Source organism: Octodon degus, unplaced genomic scaffold (genome assembly GCF_000260255.1).
Source record: "Octodon degus isolate 3935 unplaced genomic scaffold, OctDeg1.0 scaffold00100, whole genome shotgun sequence".
Classification (NCBI taxonomy): domain Eukaryota; kingdom Metazoa; phylum Chordata; class Mammalia; order Rodentia; family Octodontidae; genus Octodon; species Octodon degus.
In genome coordinates this window covers 5,190,389-5,209,723 of record NW_004524676.1, presented here as the reverse complement: position 1 = coordinate 5,209,723, position 19,335 = coordinate 5,190,389, and the positions used below count along the sequence as shown (strand labels likewise).

Genomic DNA, 19,335 nt, shown 5'->3' with positions numbered 1-19,335 from the left:
GAATTCTTGCCACATGTGTGAGAATCAAGAACCCAGGAGGAAGAGTGAGATGTTTCACTTCTCTGCTCCAAGCCTCATGAAAGCCACATGGGAAAGGGAAGACGGGCACTGTGAGCAAGGGTTTTTTTTTCCCCTTTTTTTGCGGAACCGGGGATTGAACTCAGACCCTTGTGCTTGCCAGGGAAGTGCTTATTCTACTGAGCCATCTCCCTGGCCTCAAGGAGCTTTCTTAATAAGAAGCCTCGCATGGCCTGTGCAGCCTGACAGCAGGGAGGGTGGCAGCAGGTCGAGAGTAGCCCTGGTCTGTGTACATCTGAGTCACTCGAAGCAGGGGAAACAGTGCCGTCCGCGAAGGTGAGGCAACTCTGGGCAGAAAGGCCAATCAGAACACACAAAGACGTGTCATGCTTTCTCCCTTCAAAGCATTAAAATAAAAACTTTGTAACTTAATGTATTTCTAGGAGCAAAGTATTAGAATTTGCCGTGTTTCCTTTTATCACGTGAGCCACAAAGCTGAAACTCCTCGTCCGCGGGTACAAGGCGTCAGTCCTACTGTCTGCAGCGTCGTTTCTTCACTTCCTTGGTCCTGACTTTATGTCACTACTTGTCGTTTGGCCAGTCCTTTCAGTATACACATCAGTTAGTGATTAGTCTGTCTCTTCCAAAAGAAAGAGCTAGAAATTACACGAACAAAGGCATAAAGCGAGAAAGGAATAAATGGATTAACCAATCAACAGTAAAGCTAGAAAATGTGCCCCTTCTGGGACTTTCTTTTCCATTCCATCATTTCTTTCATGTTCTTTTATATGTCTCCTCCTTCATTAAACCACACTGGCAAGATTGAAGAGAGCTTTCAAAACCACAGTAAAAAGAGCTGGCCAGATAGCTCAGCAGACTAACGTGCCTGCTTAGACAGGCACAGGGACCTGATTTAATCCCTGGTGTGGCCTGCCAGCCCTGCCCCTGGGGCGCACTGAGACTGGGCGTGGTGGGTTGAGTGCGCCTGTAATCCCAACACTTGGAAGGCTGAAAACAGGAGGATCACTACCAGTCCAATCTGTGTAGTGAGGCCCTGCAGACCCTGCACCAAATATATTTTTTTAAAAAAAGACTAAAGCCAAGTTCACGTGAGATTCCAAAACAATGGAAAGAACTGGTCAGAGAGACATGAAAATCCATGTTAAGGCTGGAGCAGAAGAAAGGAGAGAAGAGGTGTGGGAGGGACGAGGGAGAGAACTGCTTCAGGGAGGCGGACCGTCCACTTGGATTTTCTGAGTTCAGCTGGCCTCTCAGACTCTCGACGGCATTTCCTCTAAGTCCAGGGCCTCCCGATGTGTCCTAGTGACCCTTAATTAGAGCCAGCATTACTCTGTGAAATCTAGTAGAGATATTTGTAGTTGGGTGGGGGAGCGCTCAACTTTAATTCATAAATATAAGGGGACCCCCCCCCCCCCGAGAGCTGACATCCCGACAATCGTTGTTACCAAGTGGTGCAATTGCTTTCAAATGCAAATCTGGCCTTGGGAGCGAATGCCCAGCACACTGGAACGCAGCAGTGGCGAGCAGCGCAGATGTGGGGCCCACGCACTGCCAGCTGCCGGCGGGCGGCCTTAGCTGGTGTCAGTGTCAAAAGCAGTGACATCTGTGCAAAAACCTGGAAAGGTATAAAGTACGGATTCCAGTGGCATCATTCGACCTGTAGTAGGTCAGAAGGCTCCAGGGCCACGAGCTGATCCCTAACTCTCACGGCAAGACAAGAGAATCCCAAGAAGAGGGAGAGCGCCAGGTTGTCAGAGAGCCAGGGTTGTCAGAAGCGGCTGGCCGTGCGCCTTCGCGCTCCCTGAAATCTCCAGCCTGCTTGTCCCTAAGCTCCCCCCTTGTCCTGAACCTCTGGAGTTTTAGGAGCTCAAGCACCCTGGATGTTTACAGGCAGCTGGATGCCTTCTCTGGGATGTTTTGAGACAAACACCTTTTCTCCCTTACATACAAAATTATAAATGTTTTTATATATGTAGTCTAAATCCAACCAGCAAGGTCTAAAGATCCAAGCATCATTTCAGCATACTTTGAAAGATACAAAACATAAATTTCACAAGTACACATTTTCGATTTCTATTCATAAGACACATTAATAATAAATCAAAGTTCTCATAAAGAGGCTGGGGAGATGGCTCAGAATAAGTGGTTGCCTGGCAAGCGCAAGGGTGTGAGTTCAATCCCCAGTTCCGCCCCCTGCCCCCCCCCCAAAAAAAAAGTTCTCATAAAATAAGCTGGGTCTGAGACTTCTGATTACCTGAAATAGTGTTTCAACTGCACCATTTCCTGACTGACTCTCTATGAAATTTTTAGGTAGTGCTTTTAATCTCTATTATTTCTAAAAGGGGAATAAACACACGTTACACATCACCTTCCAGACTGTGAGTTTGGCTGAACAATATCTTCCCAAATTTCTCAGAGGAAAACAATATAATTTCTACATCATATTTAAGCGATTGCTAGAATTGAAAAGTCTGACCCGGGTGCAAATACTCAGGCTACCGAAGGCTACCTTGGAGGACTCGCAGGTAATGTTGAGCTTCCAGAACGGACAGAGCTTGTCACACTGAGGACACATGATGATATTGCCGCCGATGTCAGGGTCACAAACTTCTCGGCTACAGAGAAACAAGAACGGAAGAATTTGAATGCGAAGAACTTCTCAGAGCAATCTGATAAAATCTAACATCTATTCATAAGAAACTAAACTGTAGTTTTGTAAAACTAGGAAAGGAAGAAAACTTCATCAGCCTGATGAAAGTTTGCCACATAAAACCTATACGCAGGAGCCGGGGAGGTGGCTCAGTGCAATAAGTGCTTCCCTGGCAAGCGCAAGGGCGTGAGTTCAATCCCCAGTTCCCCCAAAAAACAAAACAAAACAAAACAAAAAAACCCACAAAAAAAATTATATACATCATTTAATAGTAAATGTTGCAAATATTTCCTCTAACTCAGGACTATGACAAAGGGCCCTACTCCACCGCTTTTTAGTTGGAGGCCCCTTCCAGCACAATAAATAAGACAATAAAGCTATGCAGATTATTCAGAAAGAAGAAAAAAAAACTGTGGCCTTCAGCACCGAGCCCAGTGTACCTGCACTATGCTACGTTCCCAGCCTTTTAAAAATACTTTTTGAGACAAAATTTAATTAAGTTGATATGTGGTCCAGGGTGAGCTTGAACTTGCCACCCTCCTGCTTCAGCCTCCCTGAGTGCTGGGATTACAAGCAAGCACCACCACACTTGGGGAAGCAAAGTTTTACTACTACTAGATTATATGGATGGATCACTCAAAGAAAGGTAATAATTATTAGGATGAATGAGCTCAGTACTTTGCTGGACATCAAATCAATATACAAAGTACATACAGGCACAGAAAAAGGAAATGTGTCTCCCTGCATCTTCCCTAATTAGGAAATAACTTTAAAGGGGCATTTTTCATAGCTTAAAAGTACGGGGATAAATTCAATCCAAGAGGTCTCCAGATTTTAATGTCAAAAATTTAAAACTGTTCAAAAGACAGCAAAGAAGGCTTTACTACAATATTTGTTTTTTCCTCATTAACTTTAATGAAAATTAATAATTATATAGCATATTAAAAATTGTAGACAAATACTGAAATGTGAAAGATATTAGATGTAGACAGTGAATTTTAGAGAAATATTTCTGAAATGAATACATAGCATGAGATTAATAATAGATTGCACATTGTAAATAAATTATTCACAAATGTAAGTGAATAGAACAATAAAAATTGTCCAAAATAAAAATGAAAGAATTTACAGATTAGTCATATAATAGTTCACTCTGTGCCAATTCAACAAACATTCATATAACTAGAATCCTCAAAGTAGAAAGGGGCAGGCAATAAATATCCAATATTTGTAATTTGGAAGACTCGATGAAGACGTCCTATCCCTTCTACTTCGGCAATAATGTCCACGGAGGAACGAAAGCTCGCAACGGCCGGAAGCGCTCAAGCCCTGGCTTAGGCAAGCGAGGAAGAGACGAGAACGCAGCGCTCTGCCTGCACGACGGCTGATGAGCCAGGGCTGCGGCAGCCGGCCGCCGAGGGGAGGCTGACGGAGACGCTGGCCCGGGAAGACGCGATATCACTCATCATACCACACGCAAGTGGGTCCCAGGAGGAGAGGGGACTGCCAGGAGAGCGACTTACTAGCGACCCACGGAGCTGCTACTGACCTCAGGGTAAGCAGGACTCCCATAAGGACGAAACCACAAAGCACACACCATAAAGGAAAATACCGACATAATGACAGTACCTGGAAAGATACGTGGCATCCGTGGCATGAGAAAAATACCTATCAGCCACGGAACACTTCGTACCAATGAGGATGGTTAATTTTAAAAAACAAAAACCATAAAGTAGGCGCTCAGTGGAAGGTGGAGAAACTAGAATCCTGATACCGCCGAGCCGAGAGGCCTCTTTGGAAAATATTTGGGTAGTTGCTCAAAATGTCAAATAGCACTATCACTCCATTTCTTGTCACAGCCTCAGGGGATCTGCGGCCACATGTCCCCGTGAGAACTTCTCCGTGAACAGCCACAAGAGAGTTATTCGTAGGAGCCACAGCATCTTAGTAACCGACGTCCGTGGAGTGAGGAATGGATAAACACGTTGTGGAGTACTAGCGGGCTGTGCAGGGAATGAAGTGATGACCAACGCTAGGACATGGAGGAGCCCTGGGCACGGCGGGGAGGCAGGAGTCACGAGAGACACGCACGCGCCGGTCCTCCTTTAGGAAACATCGGAGGAGACGACGCCAGAGCCGCGGCGCAGAGCAGGGGCTGCCAGCGGGCAGGGCGCCTAGGGGATGGCTGCCCAGCGGCCCTGGCTCCTTACGGGGGGACGAAATGTCAGGAAGCGAGCCGGTGAGGACGGCTACGTCATTAGGCAGTGATGCGCAGCCGTGAAGCGCACTCACCTCCAGCCTAGACGGGCGCCTGAGCACTACCTGAATTATCTCAATAAGCCTTTTCCAAAAAAGGATATAAACTTTAGGCACTTTTTAGGAGGAAATACCTGTAGCAGTCTCCGCTGATATGTGGACACACGTGTTTTTAGAGACACACAAAATTTAATCTATTTTAAACGTAAATACAAAGGAACTTTAAATACAAAAGTCAGCTCAGTAATTCTTTCTAAAGTAGAAAGGGCAGGGATAAAACTGAACAAAAACAAAAGGCAGCAATAATGTTCTCTCTCTCTGTCTCTCCTTTCTTTCTCTCTGTCTCTGTCTCTCCGTACTGGAGACTGAGCCCACAGCTTGAACATGCAGTTCTCCTGTCTCAGCCTCCCGGATTGCTGGATTTATAAGCATGTGCTCCACACCTGACTTCTTTTTCCTAAATTGGGTGAGAGAACCTTTTTCCTTACATTTAAAAAACATTTTCTGTTCTTGTGAATCGACTAAGTACACAATAGAACTAAAAACATTTGAAATTGATAGCTTCCAAACACTTTAAAGATATTTAATAATTAAGCCAAAGGGAGCATCACCCCAACACCTCCCTCCATTTGCTGTAAATTAATCTGTGTGAAATGCAGGAACTACGTGTGCTATCGCGGTGATTTCCTAAAATGAGTTACTTATAATAAGAACCACCACGTGAGAACCTTATAAAAATGCAAATTTGCCACTCTGAAAATGCATTTTTGAAAAACCTTTGTTGTTTCTTGAAGGTGGGATGATACAGAAAAACAATGCAGATGCTGCAGAGAAATTCAGGGAAGGGCATCAACTCAAGCCCTTGGCTCCAGACTCTTTTGCAAAGAAATGATTTGTACTTCAAAAGCCATCTGCAGCTTTTCACCAAAAAGCAATGGCCCAAAAGGTTCGGAATCTTCTGCTAGCTGGGAGGAGGATTATGCCTGCGCAGCAGGCTACCGCCGGAGGTTCTGCCTCAGGTGCCGGGAGGACATGCTCAGGGCTGCAGCAGTTTGGTCACTGACTCACTACTGGCGCCCAAGAACTTCTCATCTGGAAACAGACCGGATGATCAAGAGAAGGCTGTCGGTCCGGTACTGCAGCCCCCCTGGAGGGGAAGCCCCCTGAAAGCAGGGGCTTTCCTCCAGGCGGGTAGCTGGTGCCTGAATTCCAGTGTCAGACATGACGAAATGCCTGTCACGTATTTTTCCTCTGACATTGTAAGGACTAACGCAAAAGCTAAACACAGAGCAGCGACCGGTCATTTGCGCTGTGAAGCACGCAATTGTTAATATAGATTGAGATGCTCTTGCTAAAAACTGAAAAACACCAGCTTCACCCGTTTGCCCTTCAAAACGCCAAGGAAATCTGGGCCACTCTCCGGTCCACACCTGCGGGGCTGAGCGAGCGCTCCCTGGGGCCAGAGCTTCACGGCAATCCTCCGCCAGGCCTCCTTCCTCTTTCAAACAAAGTACTGTCTTAAAATATTGGCATGTTTCCTCACGGTAGTATGCCTGTAAGAGGCCGGACTGGATTATCTGTGAAGGAATTTTATCTGTTTTGCCTGGTTATTATACCCAGAACAAAGGACAGATCACCCAAGACAATGAGTCCTTTTTTTTTTTTAAACCAAAACATTCTAACCCCCTGAAAATAATTTTACATCTAACCGCCTTTTCAGTGTGGTAACAAAGAGTGAACTGAGGTTACCTCCAGGTGCAGTAATCCTGACTGAGATATCCGTAGAGAAAGCAGGCCACCCCCACCACCGCGGCCAGCAGGAGCATCTTCGTGTAATAGCCCAGCCAGGCAAAGTAGATTCCGATCTTCTCTCCATAGTACTTCCTGAAGAGAGACACATTATTTTTAGAAGACAGAGTCACTCAGCACCTTCACCCTAAAATTAATTTTTAAATTTTCAGTAAAGGAGGCTTCACATAAACTTGTAACTCCATGCACCTGTAAGACATAGCCTTTTCAAGACACACCCTGGAGTCAAAGACACAAAAAGGCTGATCCCCATCACGGATTTGCCAGTTAAAGCAAAGTAAAGGCAGAAGAGCTCAGGATGGGGAGAAACGCTGAATTCGGAAAAATGCTCAAATACTGCAGCAGCATCATTCTCTGTTAATGCTGGCACTGTTTTACACTCTGTCCAAAAGATGATTTTTAATATGTGTGACACCAATGGGCAATCTGCTCAGTAACCTGGCTTGCCACACGCAGGATCCTCAAGCAGTGGGAAGGCTCCCCGTCACCGGGGGACACATTCTATGATCCCCCCAGGAGAGGCCTGACACCTCCAGAGTCCTGAGTCCTATATATGCTGCACCTTGACAAGTCTGACTTGTAAGTAGGACAATGAGACAGCGAAAGACACAACAACAGCGCTGTGCAGCAGTGAGTGCTACACAAACACGGTCTCTCTTGGAATACCTCATACCGTGTTCAGCCTTTCTTCTTCTTCTTCTTCTTTTTTTTTTTTGGCAGAACCAGGGATTGAACTCAGGCCCTTGTGCTTGCCAGGGAAGCACTTATTCCCCTGAGCCATCTTCCTGGCTCTAGCTCACCCTTCCTTCTGTGGAATGCAGGTAACAAACCATCAAAAATGAAGAGTGGGTATGGAGGGCCCTGCCCTATACTGCAGTGGAATGAATTTTGGCCAAAATTTTGTTGTCTCTCTGGCCAAAATCCTATGAAACTCATGTGCAAATGGGACAAAGGGGGATGGACAGGACCACCACCTGTGCCCTACTAGTGAGCACTTTTGTGTTTTTTCTAGGCATTAAAAATGGGTTCAGTGTGTTCTGGGCAAAATGGAAGAGGCTCAGTAGGTGAAAGAGCTGTTCCTGAAGGGGAGGCGAAGACATCAGAGAAGGAAAGGCCTGGGGGAGGAGAAGCCGAGAAGTGGCTGTGGCGGTGACGTCTCCGACTGTGGGCTTTCCAGCCAGATGCAGGCCGGCCCTAGTGTGCAGGCCCTTGGGCTTCCTGGCTTGGAGGCCTCTGTGAGGCTCTGGGCTCCACACAGGGCTGGGCCAAAGGCTGAGGATGACCCAGTGGGCACTCAGCTCCGAGCACAACCCGAGGCCTGGCCAGCAGAAGCCTGGCCATGGGTGTGAGAGGTCTCAATGTGTTTCTGCTACACTTTCTGTGACAAGGTATTGCAATGACTTAGACACCAGGTTAAGTGTGTCACCTTAGGGTGCCTGTGTTAGAAATGTGGTCAACAGTGTGAAAGTCTTAAGAGGTTCTGTGGCCTTTAGGAACCCGGTGGGAGGTCACAGAAGGCCTCGTCCTCAGAGTACACTAAGCAGTACTTATGCGTGACTTCTCATAAGAGTTGTTACAGAAAGAGCAAGACAAGGTCTCCTCTCTCTGGCCGCCTGCAACGGGCCCTCTCCTCCACAAATGGCCATGACAGATGCAGCCTGGTTCTATGCTGTTTGGATTTTCAGCTTCCAAAACTGTGAGCTAAATAAACCTCTCTTCCTTATACAATACCTGGCTTCAAGTATTTCATTATAGTAGAATAAACAGACAAATACAGTTCTAAGTCATCTATCCTGACATATCATATTTAAAATTTGAAAGAATCTTAGAAGTTGCGTGGTCCAACCTCCCAGTAGTAAAAATAACTTGTTCTATTTAGCAGGCTGGTCACATGATCCCTAGCTAGCTATTTGTGCTGACACAGAAGTCATGACTTCCCCAGTCATTCCTGCTACGTTGCAATGGTTTCCAAATCTTATATGGAAACCTGTGTCCTAGTTCTCAGAAGCCAATAATAATGAGGATGCTTCAAATGGGAAATGTGCCAACGACTGCCTCTGCCAAAATCATCCAACTCTGACCATCAATCTTATGAGGCAAGCTTTGATTCATCAGTCCCAGGTACACGCTCAGCGTGAGGAAGTCTAGAAGGCTGACTATTGCAAGGAGCCGTCCTCAGCCACCACCTGGTCTCCTGCTGCCCGAGGGCCACCTTGAGCTCTCAGAGCTGCCTCTGAGGCTGCCTCCAGTCTGCTAACGTGAAGCCTCACTGACTACTGTGGGCATCACTGGCTTTCTCGTCTGGAAGCTGAGGATTAAGCTCTCGTGTGACTTCCACCTCATCATCCATCCACATGGGGTTACCAGGGAAACAATGAGAGGAGAACACGAGGGCCAGCGACAGAGGACAGTTATGCATGCTCTCCTTAGCAAAATGTGCTTAAAATGGTAGTAAATAGTTTTCTTCCAATGAATGAGTCTTCCCACCCTGCCAATGGATGACACAGATTTAGTACAAAGGGAGATTGAAAAAATAAAACTTCACGCTGATGTGAACCTTCAATGGAGTCAGCCCTCCACGTGCAAGGGTTCCCGGTCCGTGACTGAACCAACTACAGGCTGAAAATACTGGGAGAAACACAATCTCTTTTTTTCTTGCCACTAGTAGCCAAATATCAGGGTCATCAATATTTATACAGCATTTCCTTTGGATGTGGCATTATGAAATAATAAAGCAGGAATTATTAAGGGCTACTAACATCACCAAAAAAGAGAGAAGACGGGATATTATGATCCTTCTGATAAAAGCACCTAACTCCACATATCAAATATTTTACACAAAGTAGATAACATTCCAATGTGGATCACACCCCTCAACTAAGGCAAATGCACGGAGTAGGGGAACACACTCAGCAGTATTGGCCAGCCATGCCGTGGGAGAGCGGATAAGACGGATAAGAAGGCAGCAAACGAAGCCAGGTGCAAGGAGCTACAGCAGAGGCCAATGGGCAGCAAAAGACGAAGAACAAAAGCTTTCAGAAAATCTGAAATACACCACTTGGATTTGGATCCTGATCTGAACTAAGAAACTATGAATATTTTTGGAGACAAGTAAGGAAATCCGGATACTGATTACTGGATGAATTTAGGGAGTTGCTGCTTTTGTTTTAAAGGGGATTCTAGTTATGTTTAAAATATTTAGTGTGGTGTGGCAGGGCATGCCATAATCCCAGCACTAGGGAGGCTGAGGCGGGAGGACTGCCCAAATCTGAGGCTAGCCTAGGCTATAAAGTGAGCCACAAAGGCCAGCCTGAGCTGCACAGCGAGACCCTGTCTCTCTGGCTTGTGTCCCGCCATTTTCTTCCTCGTCAGCACTGGTCCTCCCGTCTCCTTGGTCCTGTCAGACATATTTATGTTTCACCGACACTGGAGAAGCTGCTGGAGAGGCTGCCTCTACTTCTGGAAGACTCCTTCCAAATCCTTCCAGTGCTAGGTCCTTTCCACTACCCAGACCTCAGCTCCAAGGTCAACTGCTCAAAGACAATCATTGTTAAGAAGCCCCCTCCCCTGTCACCCTTCTGTTTATTCCAATTAAAGAGCTTCCTATTCACTAATTTGTTATCCGCCCATCTGCTTCCCCGCCTCTCTCCAACGCAAGCGTCCACCGCCTCGGCCAGACAACAATCTTCTGGGCAGCAGCCAGCGTTGGTGCACGGCGAAGACAAGCCCTGAGCTATGCGTTATTTCTTGTGAGATTCAACGACACAGTTTTAATAGCAGATTCAGAAAACGAGTGAAAAAATTTCTAGGTCTTTCCATACAATATAAGCTGAAGCTAATACTCCTTTATAATGAAGAACGTGGCAGGTGTGCGTTCGCAATTGCTACAGGGACCCGCTGAGTCCTTAGGACGCGCTGAGCCCTGGGGTACCTCTTCACTCGTGGTGGGTGCATGGCTAGAAAGACAGTCTGTACCCACGAGCCTTTGAGTCTCGTGGGCTGAACTCTAGCTATTGAGAGGATTCAGGATGGGACCAGCTATAGCAGACCAATCACATGATCAGGGAGTCGGGGTTAGGCCACAGGACAGGGACGGGAAGGGCCCCGCGAGGGACTGAGCCACATGGGTGAGGAGCCCGTCAGCCTCGCCTACATGAGGAAGCTGCAGGGCAGGGCTCAGCGCAAACCCAGCCCAGCCCGGAGCTCTTCTGAGTTCTGTCCCCCGATGTCAGAGGGCGCTGCCCGCCACCTCACCTGATGAGGTCCAAGGGCTGCTTCTTGTAGATGCTCCGCGGGTGAGCCCACTCCCGGTACAGAAGGTAGCGCTCACTGGGGCAGCTGGCGTCCTCGGACTGCTGGCCAAACCTGCACTGAGAAGCGGAGGGGACAATGAGCCCGGGAATCGCGTCTGCATGGACTGACTCGCTTCACATGGCCCTGGTGCTACAGGGTCACACTGCGCAAAGGGGGCCCTCCCTTGCTGGAAGCAATGGGAACGGGGCCTCATGATGGCGAGGGCCATCTGCAAATGGGGGTGGGCATGGATGCTGGGACGTTCCCATCCTGGGGGATGGGAGAGCCCCAGGAATACTTAATGTCCCCCACGGGGGGCTGCCTGAACTATGAACACTGGGCCACCCACGCACCCAAATCGCTACGCCAGAGAACACCCTGGACAGCGGTGCAGCCAGTCAGTGCCTGTGGCCAGTTTGCAGTGGCACAGCTCTACACCCACGCTATGCCCAGTTGAGTGGATTTTCTGAGCCCACACGTAGAAATTAAGCGACAAAGAGAATTGACATCATGTTACACATTCAGTTTACTCAACAAAGAGAATCTCCTGCTGTTTCTGAAATGTAAACTGTCTGACTCATTCTCCTTCACGTACTAGAAGATCAGGGTCTCAGGCTGCCCTTGAGCTCACTTTGCAGCCCAGGCTGGCCTCAGCCTCCTGAGTGCGGGGATTATAGGTGGGCACCACCACGCCCAGCTCCTCCCAAATTCCATACAGGCGCATCCCCTGGCCTGGCCATGGGGCCACTGTGTACAGACAGCCTTGGAAAGGAACTGGATGGGGGCAAATGCCACCGAATACTGTGGAACTCTGGCGTCCCGGATTAGTATTCCGGACGACCGTGTGCAGCTGTCCTAAAGTTTATGTCATACCACAGGGGCTCACTGTGGGGTGGGGTGGGCTGCTGGGCTGCACAGCCTGAACGGACCCCTGGGGGGCTCAGCCCTCCCCTCGCCTCCTCTGATCCACAGCTTCCCTCCTGCACATTTCAATGCTACCTTCACTAACCGGTGGATGAAGTGTACAGTGGGAGGGCTCAGCCTCCAGCCTTTACAGATTCAGAGAAATCAGTAATATATGTGACAAAGTAACAATGCCACATAATGCAATACTTAATGTAAACAGCATTAGATACGATGCCCTTGTATTTATGGAATCACAAGTCCGGGTGGTCACAGTTTAAAACTCAGCTTCCATACACACGATGCTATCGGTTACAGAAGGACGGTCTCCAAATAGTCCTTAAAAATGGCAACAGTCTGAGGCTTGCCATCAGACAAGAACCCCACAGAGGCCTTTTTATAAGCCCTAGCACAGTCCCGGGCAAGTTCACAAAGAGTACGTCAGGGCGGAGAAAAAGTCTATGGTGCAGTCAAATGAAAGATGAGAATTTCTTACGTGTGTTTTCCTTACAAAGAATTCACACGATCAGGGAGTCGGGGTAGGCTCCATTTGCTGGTAATTACAAAAATAGCTGGCACTGAAATACCCGCAGGGACTAGCACCTGACACTGACTACCCTAACGCCAACTCTGTGAGGTAAGCACTATCACCTCCCCAACCTCACAGTCAGGGAAGCCGAGATGCAGAAAAGGTACATGGCTTTCACAAGGTGCTCTAACTAGGAAACAGCAGAGCAGAAGCTTCTGCCCCAGAAATCCTCATACGGCAGCACTGCCATGGGCATTAGCAGGAGGCGGACTGCTTGCTCCTCCATCCACTGCTTTCGTCGCAGGACCTGTTCTGCCAAAAAAGTGGTCAGGTTCCCTTCTGCCCTTAAGGAGATCATGACCTTGGGCCATCATCTTCATTTTACTGAGCAAGAGGCACAAGGTCAGGAAGGTCAGCCCTGTCCTGCTGTCCACGCCACACCCGTGGGGCCCCTGCATTCCTTTCTGCCATTTACTTACATCGTGAAGAGGGAAGGCTGCCTTGTAGATTCCAGAACTTACAAGTCTGTTAATCCCAAACTTGCTCACGTTGTTTACCACTTGATACTTGACCCGAGAGAGGATGAAGTAAACCTGGAGAGATTCCAAAGTAAAGTGCACAGTTTATATAAGAGGACCAACCGATCTAACCACTGTTTACACTAGAACAGGAATCTGTAGGCACTCTTCATTTTTTTCTGTCTTTAAAACCAAGTGGCTGGGTAGGGTGGTACATGCTTATAATCTCGTAACTTGGGCGGCTGAGGCAGGAGGATCATCATGAGTTTGAAGTCAACCTTGGCTACAGAGCAAGTTCAAGACCTGCCTGGGCTGCATAGCAATACCTTGTCTCAATAAATACAAGACAGACAGACATACCCAAACCACTCCAACTAAACCAAACCACAAATAATTCAACAGAAGTTCCAAATCACTAGAAGACAGAAGCTTAGACTTACAATGCGGCTTCTGGTGGCTGGATTGAAGAAGGTATCTCTATCAACAATGTAAAAATCATTCATCCGGTTCTTTTCAAATGGGGCCGTGAAGAACTCTTGCTCTGGCTTGATGATATTTTCGTCCACACTGAGGACCTTCGTGAACCAGTTGAGGTGGCTGAAGGCCGAGAAGCGGGTCTTCAGGTCGTTGGGCTTCAGCGGCAGCTTGATGTGCATGAGCTCCGCGTACGTGCACAGCACTTCCCAGGGCGCGTGCACCTTCACGAACACCAGCTTGTCGTCCAAGACCTGCCGCGGAAGGAAACACGCATATCGGAAAACTAAGTCCCCTATTTTCACAGTCTTGGGACTAACAGATTCTTATGAGGAAAAGAGAGAAGGAACGAAAGAAATGCACATTTAAAGCGAACACCAAAAGGTAGAGCTACGCTAAGAGGCACGCTGGGGCCGTGGGCAAGCGGGCTGCAGCCTGCACGCTCCGCACGCCCGCTCGGGTGACATGCAGAACGGCGGGGCGGGCAGCGCGGCGCAAGTGCCCGAGTCCTCCCTCAGCTCTGAGCAAGCGGGCCTGCAGTTATCATCACCTGATAATTTCTTCATTGGAATTATCAAGAAAATAATTAAAATTGTTATTACAGTTCTTACACAAAACTAGTATTTGAAATTAGCAAACTAAACTTGTTAATATGTGTACTACGCCATCCAAACTAGTAACGTAAAATAAAAAAGCTACAGCATTCATTTTAATGCTACACTGATGAAAAAATTTTCAGTTTCCTAAACCCAGAAATGGTCTGCTTACCCTGTGTTCACCGTGTGATGCGCCCGTACAATGTTAATGACCTACTCAGTGTTTATTTACTACATATTAAAATGAAAAAGCAAATTATAAACTGTGAAATAATATTTCCCTTTTTGAAAGGTAAAAAATACATGTACCTAAGGAAAGAAAAGTTTATAAAGACTACAAGGTAATTTCTGGATAGTTAAGATTCACATGGTTTTTATTTTCTCTATCCTTAACATTTTTTGGCTTTTATTATTTTATACTATTTGCAAAGTGAAGAAAACTTTTAAAAGGTTTTTAAAGAAGAAAACAACCAAACACAATGACACTGTTTCCAGAACGCAGATCTGGGGCGACCCGGCCTCCAGTTGGAGACTCTGCCGGCCCGGCGACATTCCCCATACCGCCCACAAACCCGGAGCTGCCCAGGGCTGTGAGGGACTAAACTCACGGAACGTGTTGCTTCCAGCTCCAGCCCTTTGCAGATGAGGTTAGATTCATAGGCTTGTCTTTTTTTCTGTCAAAAGAAAGTGGAATATATATTAGATCTTTAGTATTCTCAAAGGCAAAGAAAACAGCTTTTCCTTTTTTTTTTTTTTCAAGGAAAAGAACCACAAACACAAACTGGCCTAAATCTGATGAACAGACCTATCTGCTTAAAATGGAGAGCAACAGGGACACGCCTCTCTGTGGTGGGGACCTGTGGGTGCTGGGCTCGGGCACAACGCTAGGTGGGGTGCGATGGGGCAGGTACCTCCCCTGGCGGGCCCTTGGTTGTCCTGATAGGATTTGGGGCCTTTAGGGTACATAAGAAGTCTCTCCTCTGGGGCATAATTCAAAGCACTTTTGACGCCTAAGAGTACACAAATGGAGATTTCCAAGAAACTCTTTTTGACAGGGTCTCAGTAAGCCGTCCAGGTTGGCCTTGAACATGTGTAGATTCTCCTGCCTCAGCCTCCTGAGTGTCAGGATCACAAGCATGTGTCACCAGGCTGCACTAGAAATGGAAATTTTTGAGTCTCAATCACTGAAGTTCTTCTCCAGAGTTAAAGATTCCAGATTTTAAAATTTTTATTTCTGTACTAGATATTAGACAGTTACTAGATGTACATATTCCATCCCTGCAAACCTTAAGTAAATGAAACAACACAGAAAATACAGGCAAAACATAAAGAGTTTGACTGAACTGAAAAGTTGATGAGGTTATGCTCACCCAAATCTATAAAGGCAGAACTGAAAACAAATCCGCCCGAGTTTTTCAGCCAATTCAAAAGGTGCGGGATGTGCTCTACCCAAATTGTGTGGCTGGGCTCGGCCAGGCAGCGGGCAGCGAAGACGAAGGACAGCGCACGCAGGCGAAGGAAGATGCGCTGGCTTTCCAGAGCCCGTGCCGCCGCGAGCAGCTTCCTGCAGGAGGAGCAGGAGCGCACGCTCCGACAGTCAGCCACTCGGGTCGGAGTCCTGGTGCCGTTGCTTAAGAGCTTTGTGAGCCGAGATACAAACAACTAAACTCCTGTGCCCCTTTTCCGTACAGGCTGACAGAGGAGACCTACTACCTTCCCTGGTAGCTTCTCATGGAGACAGGGCTCTGTCCATAAAGCCCACCTTTGGGGACCACAAGTCATACAGTTGAGAGATGGCCCACAGCCATCCTCCCAGGCCCCGATGACCAGCGAGGCTGTGGCGCTCACAGGGCAGGACGTGGCCTGCCTGTCTCTGTCCATCCCAAGCCTCTGGCTTGAACGTGTGTAGATTCCCGTTGTGCATTACTAATTCTATTTCTGTGTTCCTCATCCTTCACCCCACCCCTCTTCCAGGCTGTTGGGGATCTTGGCCAGGTCCCCCACAGCCCACAAACTAGAATTTCCACTTCTAATCACAACAGGAGAAATAGACTGGGTGATCCAGGTCACTGAAGACAACTAAAACACATGTGTGTCTATGTGTGTATTTTTTTAAGTAACTTCAGCTGTCACAAAACAGGGACTGCTGGATCAAGATCAGCTGACCCTGGGCCCCCAGATGCTGGCCCACCCCTGCAGAGCTCCACCTCCAGGCACCCCTGTGCAGGGCCAGCGTGGCCCCAAGGCTGTGCTGTGCACAGGGCCAAGGACGCAACCACACCCTACCAATGCGATGGAGGTGACACCGCTTGCAAAAGGACAGAGCTCAAAAGGTAAAGGAATACACCTGGCACTTGGCTCACTTTGACACAAACAGGAAGTTCTGTTCTCAAAACGTCCCAATGGAGGACACTGCCTGGCTCACTACTGTCTGCACTACAGTAACTTTAGAGAAGAGCCAGTGGCTGCGCAACTTCCCCACAAGCCGGCTGAGAAATGCCAGAAATGCCAGCGGTGGAGACTGTCCACTCTACTCCCAGTGGGGCCACGCCCTGACTTCCCCACCGCCACCCTCTCTGTCATGCAGCCCTCTTCACCCCTGGACTGCCTGACCCCAATCAAGACTTGGCAGCTGACTCAGCTCCGGCCTACCTCTGGCCCAGGCAGCATTTCTCCACTTTAGACCCCGATTCTCCCATTTGGATTCTTACTGGACGGCCCAGCCTGGCTCCTCACTACTTCGTTACCATGAAGGCAAAGCATCTGGTGCTGCAGGGAGCACACAACACGGCGTCTGACGGAACGTACGTGCCCGCGCCTGTGTGCTGAGGGAATGTCCCCAGCCCGCCTCCCCTGCCTACAGCTTCCCTGCCACCGTTTCAATGTCCTGCGGTCACCTGAAGTCCAGGAAAGAAAGGTCAGAAAAAGAAACTTAAGATGAGTTTTAAGTCCTGTGCGCTGGCCGAAGAGTGCAGTGGAATCTCTGAACCCCGTGACGGGAGTCGACTCTACACCGTACACACGGCCGCCGGCGTCCCCCTCAGTTGCCGCCTTGGCTACGATGGGTCACAGCAGGGCCACAGGACCTGTGTGCTGAGAGCCCTTCCTCTACCTAAAGGCCCCAAAGTACAAGCAGTCACGCTGGCTGCACAGATACGTTAGAGAAACCACCAAGCGCTGCTGCTTTATGTGAAAAACTGAAGATTCTCAGCTGCAGGAAAGAAGAAAGAAAGGGTAGACTGAGGCTGTTCAGGTCTAGTGTAATTAATCTTCTATCTGTGAAACTCAGAAGGAAAAGGACATTCATGCCCGTTCTGCAGTTATACCTCACACTGTCGAAGTTTTGGCCATCGCGTGTGAGACCCTTAGTTGAAAGGGAAGTATGTATGTACATATGTATGTATGTATGTACAGGAAAAGAGTGTGTGGTACACACACAGTTCAACCTCATCTCTAGCTGCAAGGGCGCCACAGGGCAGGACAGGACTACTCCATTCAACAAGCATTTATTAATGTGTCCTACAAATCTTTCCCAAGATTCACTATTTTTCAGGCAACCTGTAAGGCACTGAAGACTCGAAGAAGAATTTAGGCCTTTAATGCCCAGGGGTCTATTTGAGGAACTCCTGTAGCAACAGAGCATCGCGAGATGTGTTCTCTTCAAATCCTTGCTCTTAGAATCCTTCTAGGGAACACACATGGATTTCATGGAAGACTTCAGAAAGTTTTGCTCTCCAGCATAAACGGTTAAGAGCGTCTGCTATGGAAGAACCGGTGACAAACTCGCTGTCCACTGCCTTTCGCCCTCTTCCTCCCAACAGTGCCAGGCTGAAGCTTCTCCCCCTGGGATTTACGGCTCTGTAACAGATACTGGACATGTCTTGTGCCTGCCACCATTTCAACTTTCACTAAAGCCCATGTGAAACCGCCTCTTGCTGGTGTCTGGTGGGGTTCAGCTAACCGCGAATGAGCTACACCCGGCAATGACTCCACCCCTCCACAACCCGAATCAGAAGCCAGCAACATCAAGAAGCAGAGCCAAGGAGAATGCTTGCTGGGATGGGAGAGAGACAACACAAAGACAGCGCAGGCAGGTCTCCACCGGAGTTTCCAGCGACCGCTGCTTGCCGGTCAGAGGCGCCAGCAGCAGCCCTGCGATCCACGCAGCCACACTGCTTGTGCTCCTAGACTGCCCCGCCGCAGGACTTGGGACCCTCTTCTGCTGCTCTGCTGGGGTCTGACCCTCCAGGGGACTCTGTGACCTCCCTAACATCCTGACACTTTTATTGCTTAAATGAAGCTCATTTTTGTTACTTGCAAGCAAAAAGCCTGACAGGACTGCCACAAACTTAGAGAAAACCTGTCAGCCTGAAACCTAAGCCACTGGAAACAGAAGAGCTGGTGTTCTGAGCACAGGCTGGACACTAGGACATCCCTTCCTTCTAGGGAGATGGCCAGCAGGTTGTAGCTCAACCAGACTCATGTCTGTGCCTTTGGTCGCCTCTGGATTTAAGTTAGCCAGGGATTTCACAGAACATGAAGGCTCTGGCCCAAAGATTTTATTTTTTTTCTTTCTGGTACAAGGAATCAAACTCAGGACCCTGTGCTTGTCAGGCAGGCGCCTGTGCCACTGAACTATAGCCCCAGCCTGGCCCAAGGATTTTAGCGCTTATAGACAAAGGTCCTTCTAATTAGAAGAGCTGGAGGATGAGTCAGAAGAGCGGCTTCTTCGGTGGCTTAACAGATCCTCAGTTCTTAACGTTTCTGTGCTGGCGGAAGACGAATCAACTCTGTCAGCTGGTCCTGCTGCAAACGCAGGGTTCTTGGGACGCTGAGGTCCAGCGCAGTACACAACGGTCGCCTTGCTCCCTCAGGGAGCTGGCCCACACTGCCAGGTGTTCCCCACGCTCAGCACCCAGCTTGCGGACACCTGTGCTGCACAGGGACCTGACCTCCTTCCTCGTGTGACCTCCTGCAGGTCTCTCCTTCGATTTAACATGCACAGGACGTCCGCCTTGTTGGAGTCTCATCACCCTTACGTTTCCTCTCAAGCATACGTGGGCCAGGCCTGTTCTTCTCTCGGCTGCTCTTACCCCTCAGCCAACCAGCACCTGTGAGGCCTAAGAACGCTCAATCCATTTTAAAGCCCTGGGAACATTCTCTTGGTAATACGTACTCTACTCTTTTTAACTGGCTGAATATTTAGATTGTTTCTAATGTTTCTTTTTTTTTTATTTTTATTTATTTGAGAGAGAGAGAGAGAGAGAG

At 48.3% G+C, this 19,335-nt stretch overlaps 1 protein-coding gene across 2 annotated transcripts in view; it reads right to left on the bottom strand.

Annotated features, from left to right (window-relative positions):
* Ano6 (anoctamin 6) overlaps positions 1-19,335 on the bottom strand; it is a 169,584-nt gene that overhangs the window by 50,276 nt on the left and 99,973 nt on the right. For both annotated transcript variants that reach the window (XM_023723612.1, XM_023723613.1), the window contains 6 exons: positions 14,676-14,741; positions 13,438-13,725; positions 12,959-13,072; positions 11,009-11,124; positions 6,695-6,829; positions 2,549-2,654 (listed from right to left, as the gene is read on the bottom strand). In XM_023723612.1, the coding sequence (XP_023579380.1) occupies positions 2,549-2,654; positions 6,695-6,829; positions 11,009-11,124; positions 12,959-13,072; positions 13,438-13,725; positions 14,676-14,741 (825 nt within the window). The remainder of the gene's footprint in view (positions 1-2,548; positions 2,655-6,694; positions 6,830-11,008; positions 11,125-12,958; positions 13,073-13,437; positions 13,726-14,675; positions 14,742-19,335) is intronic.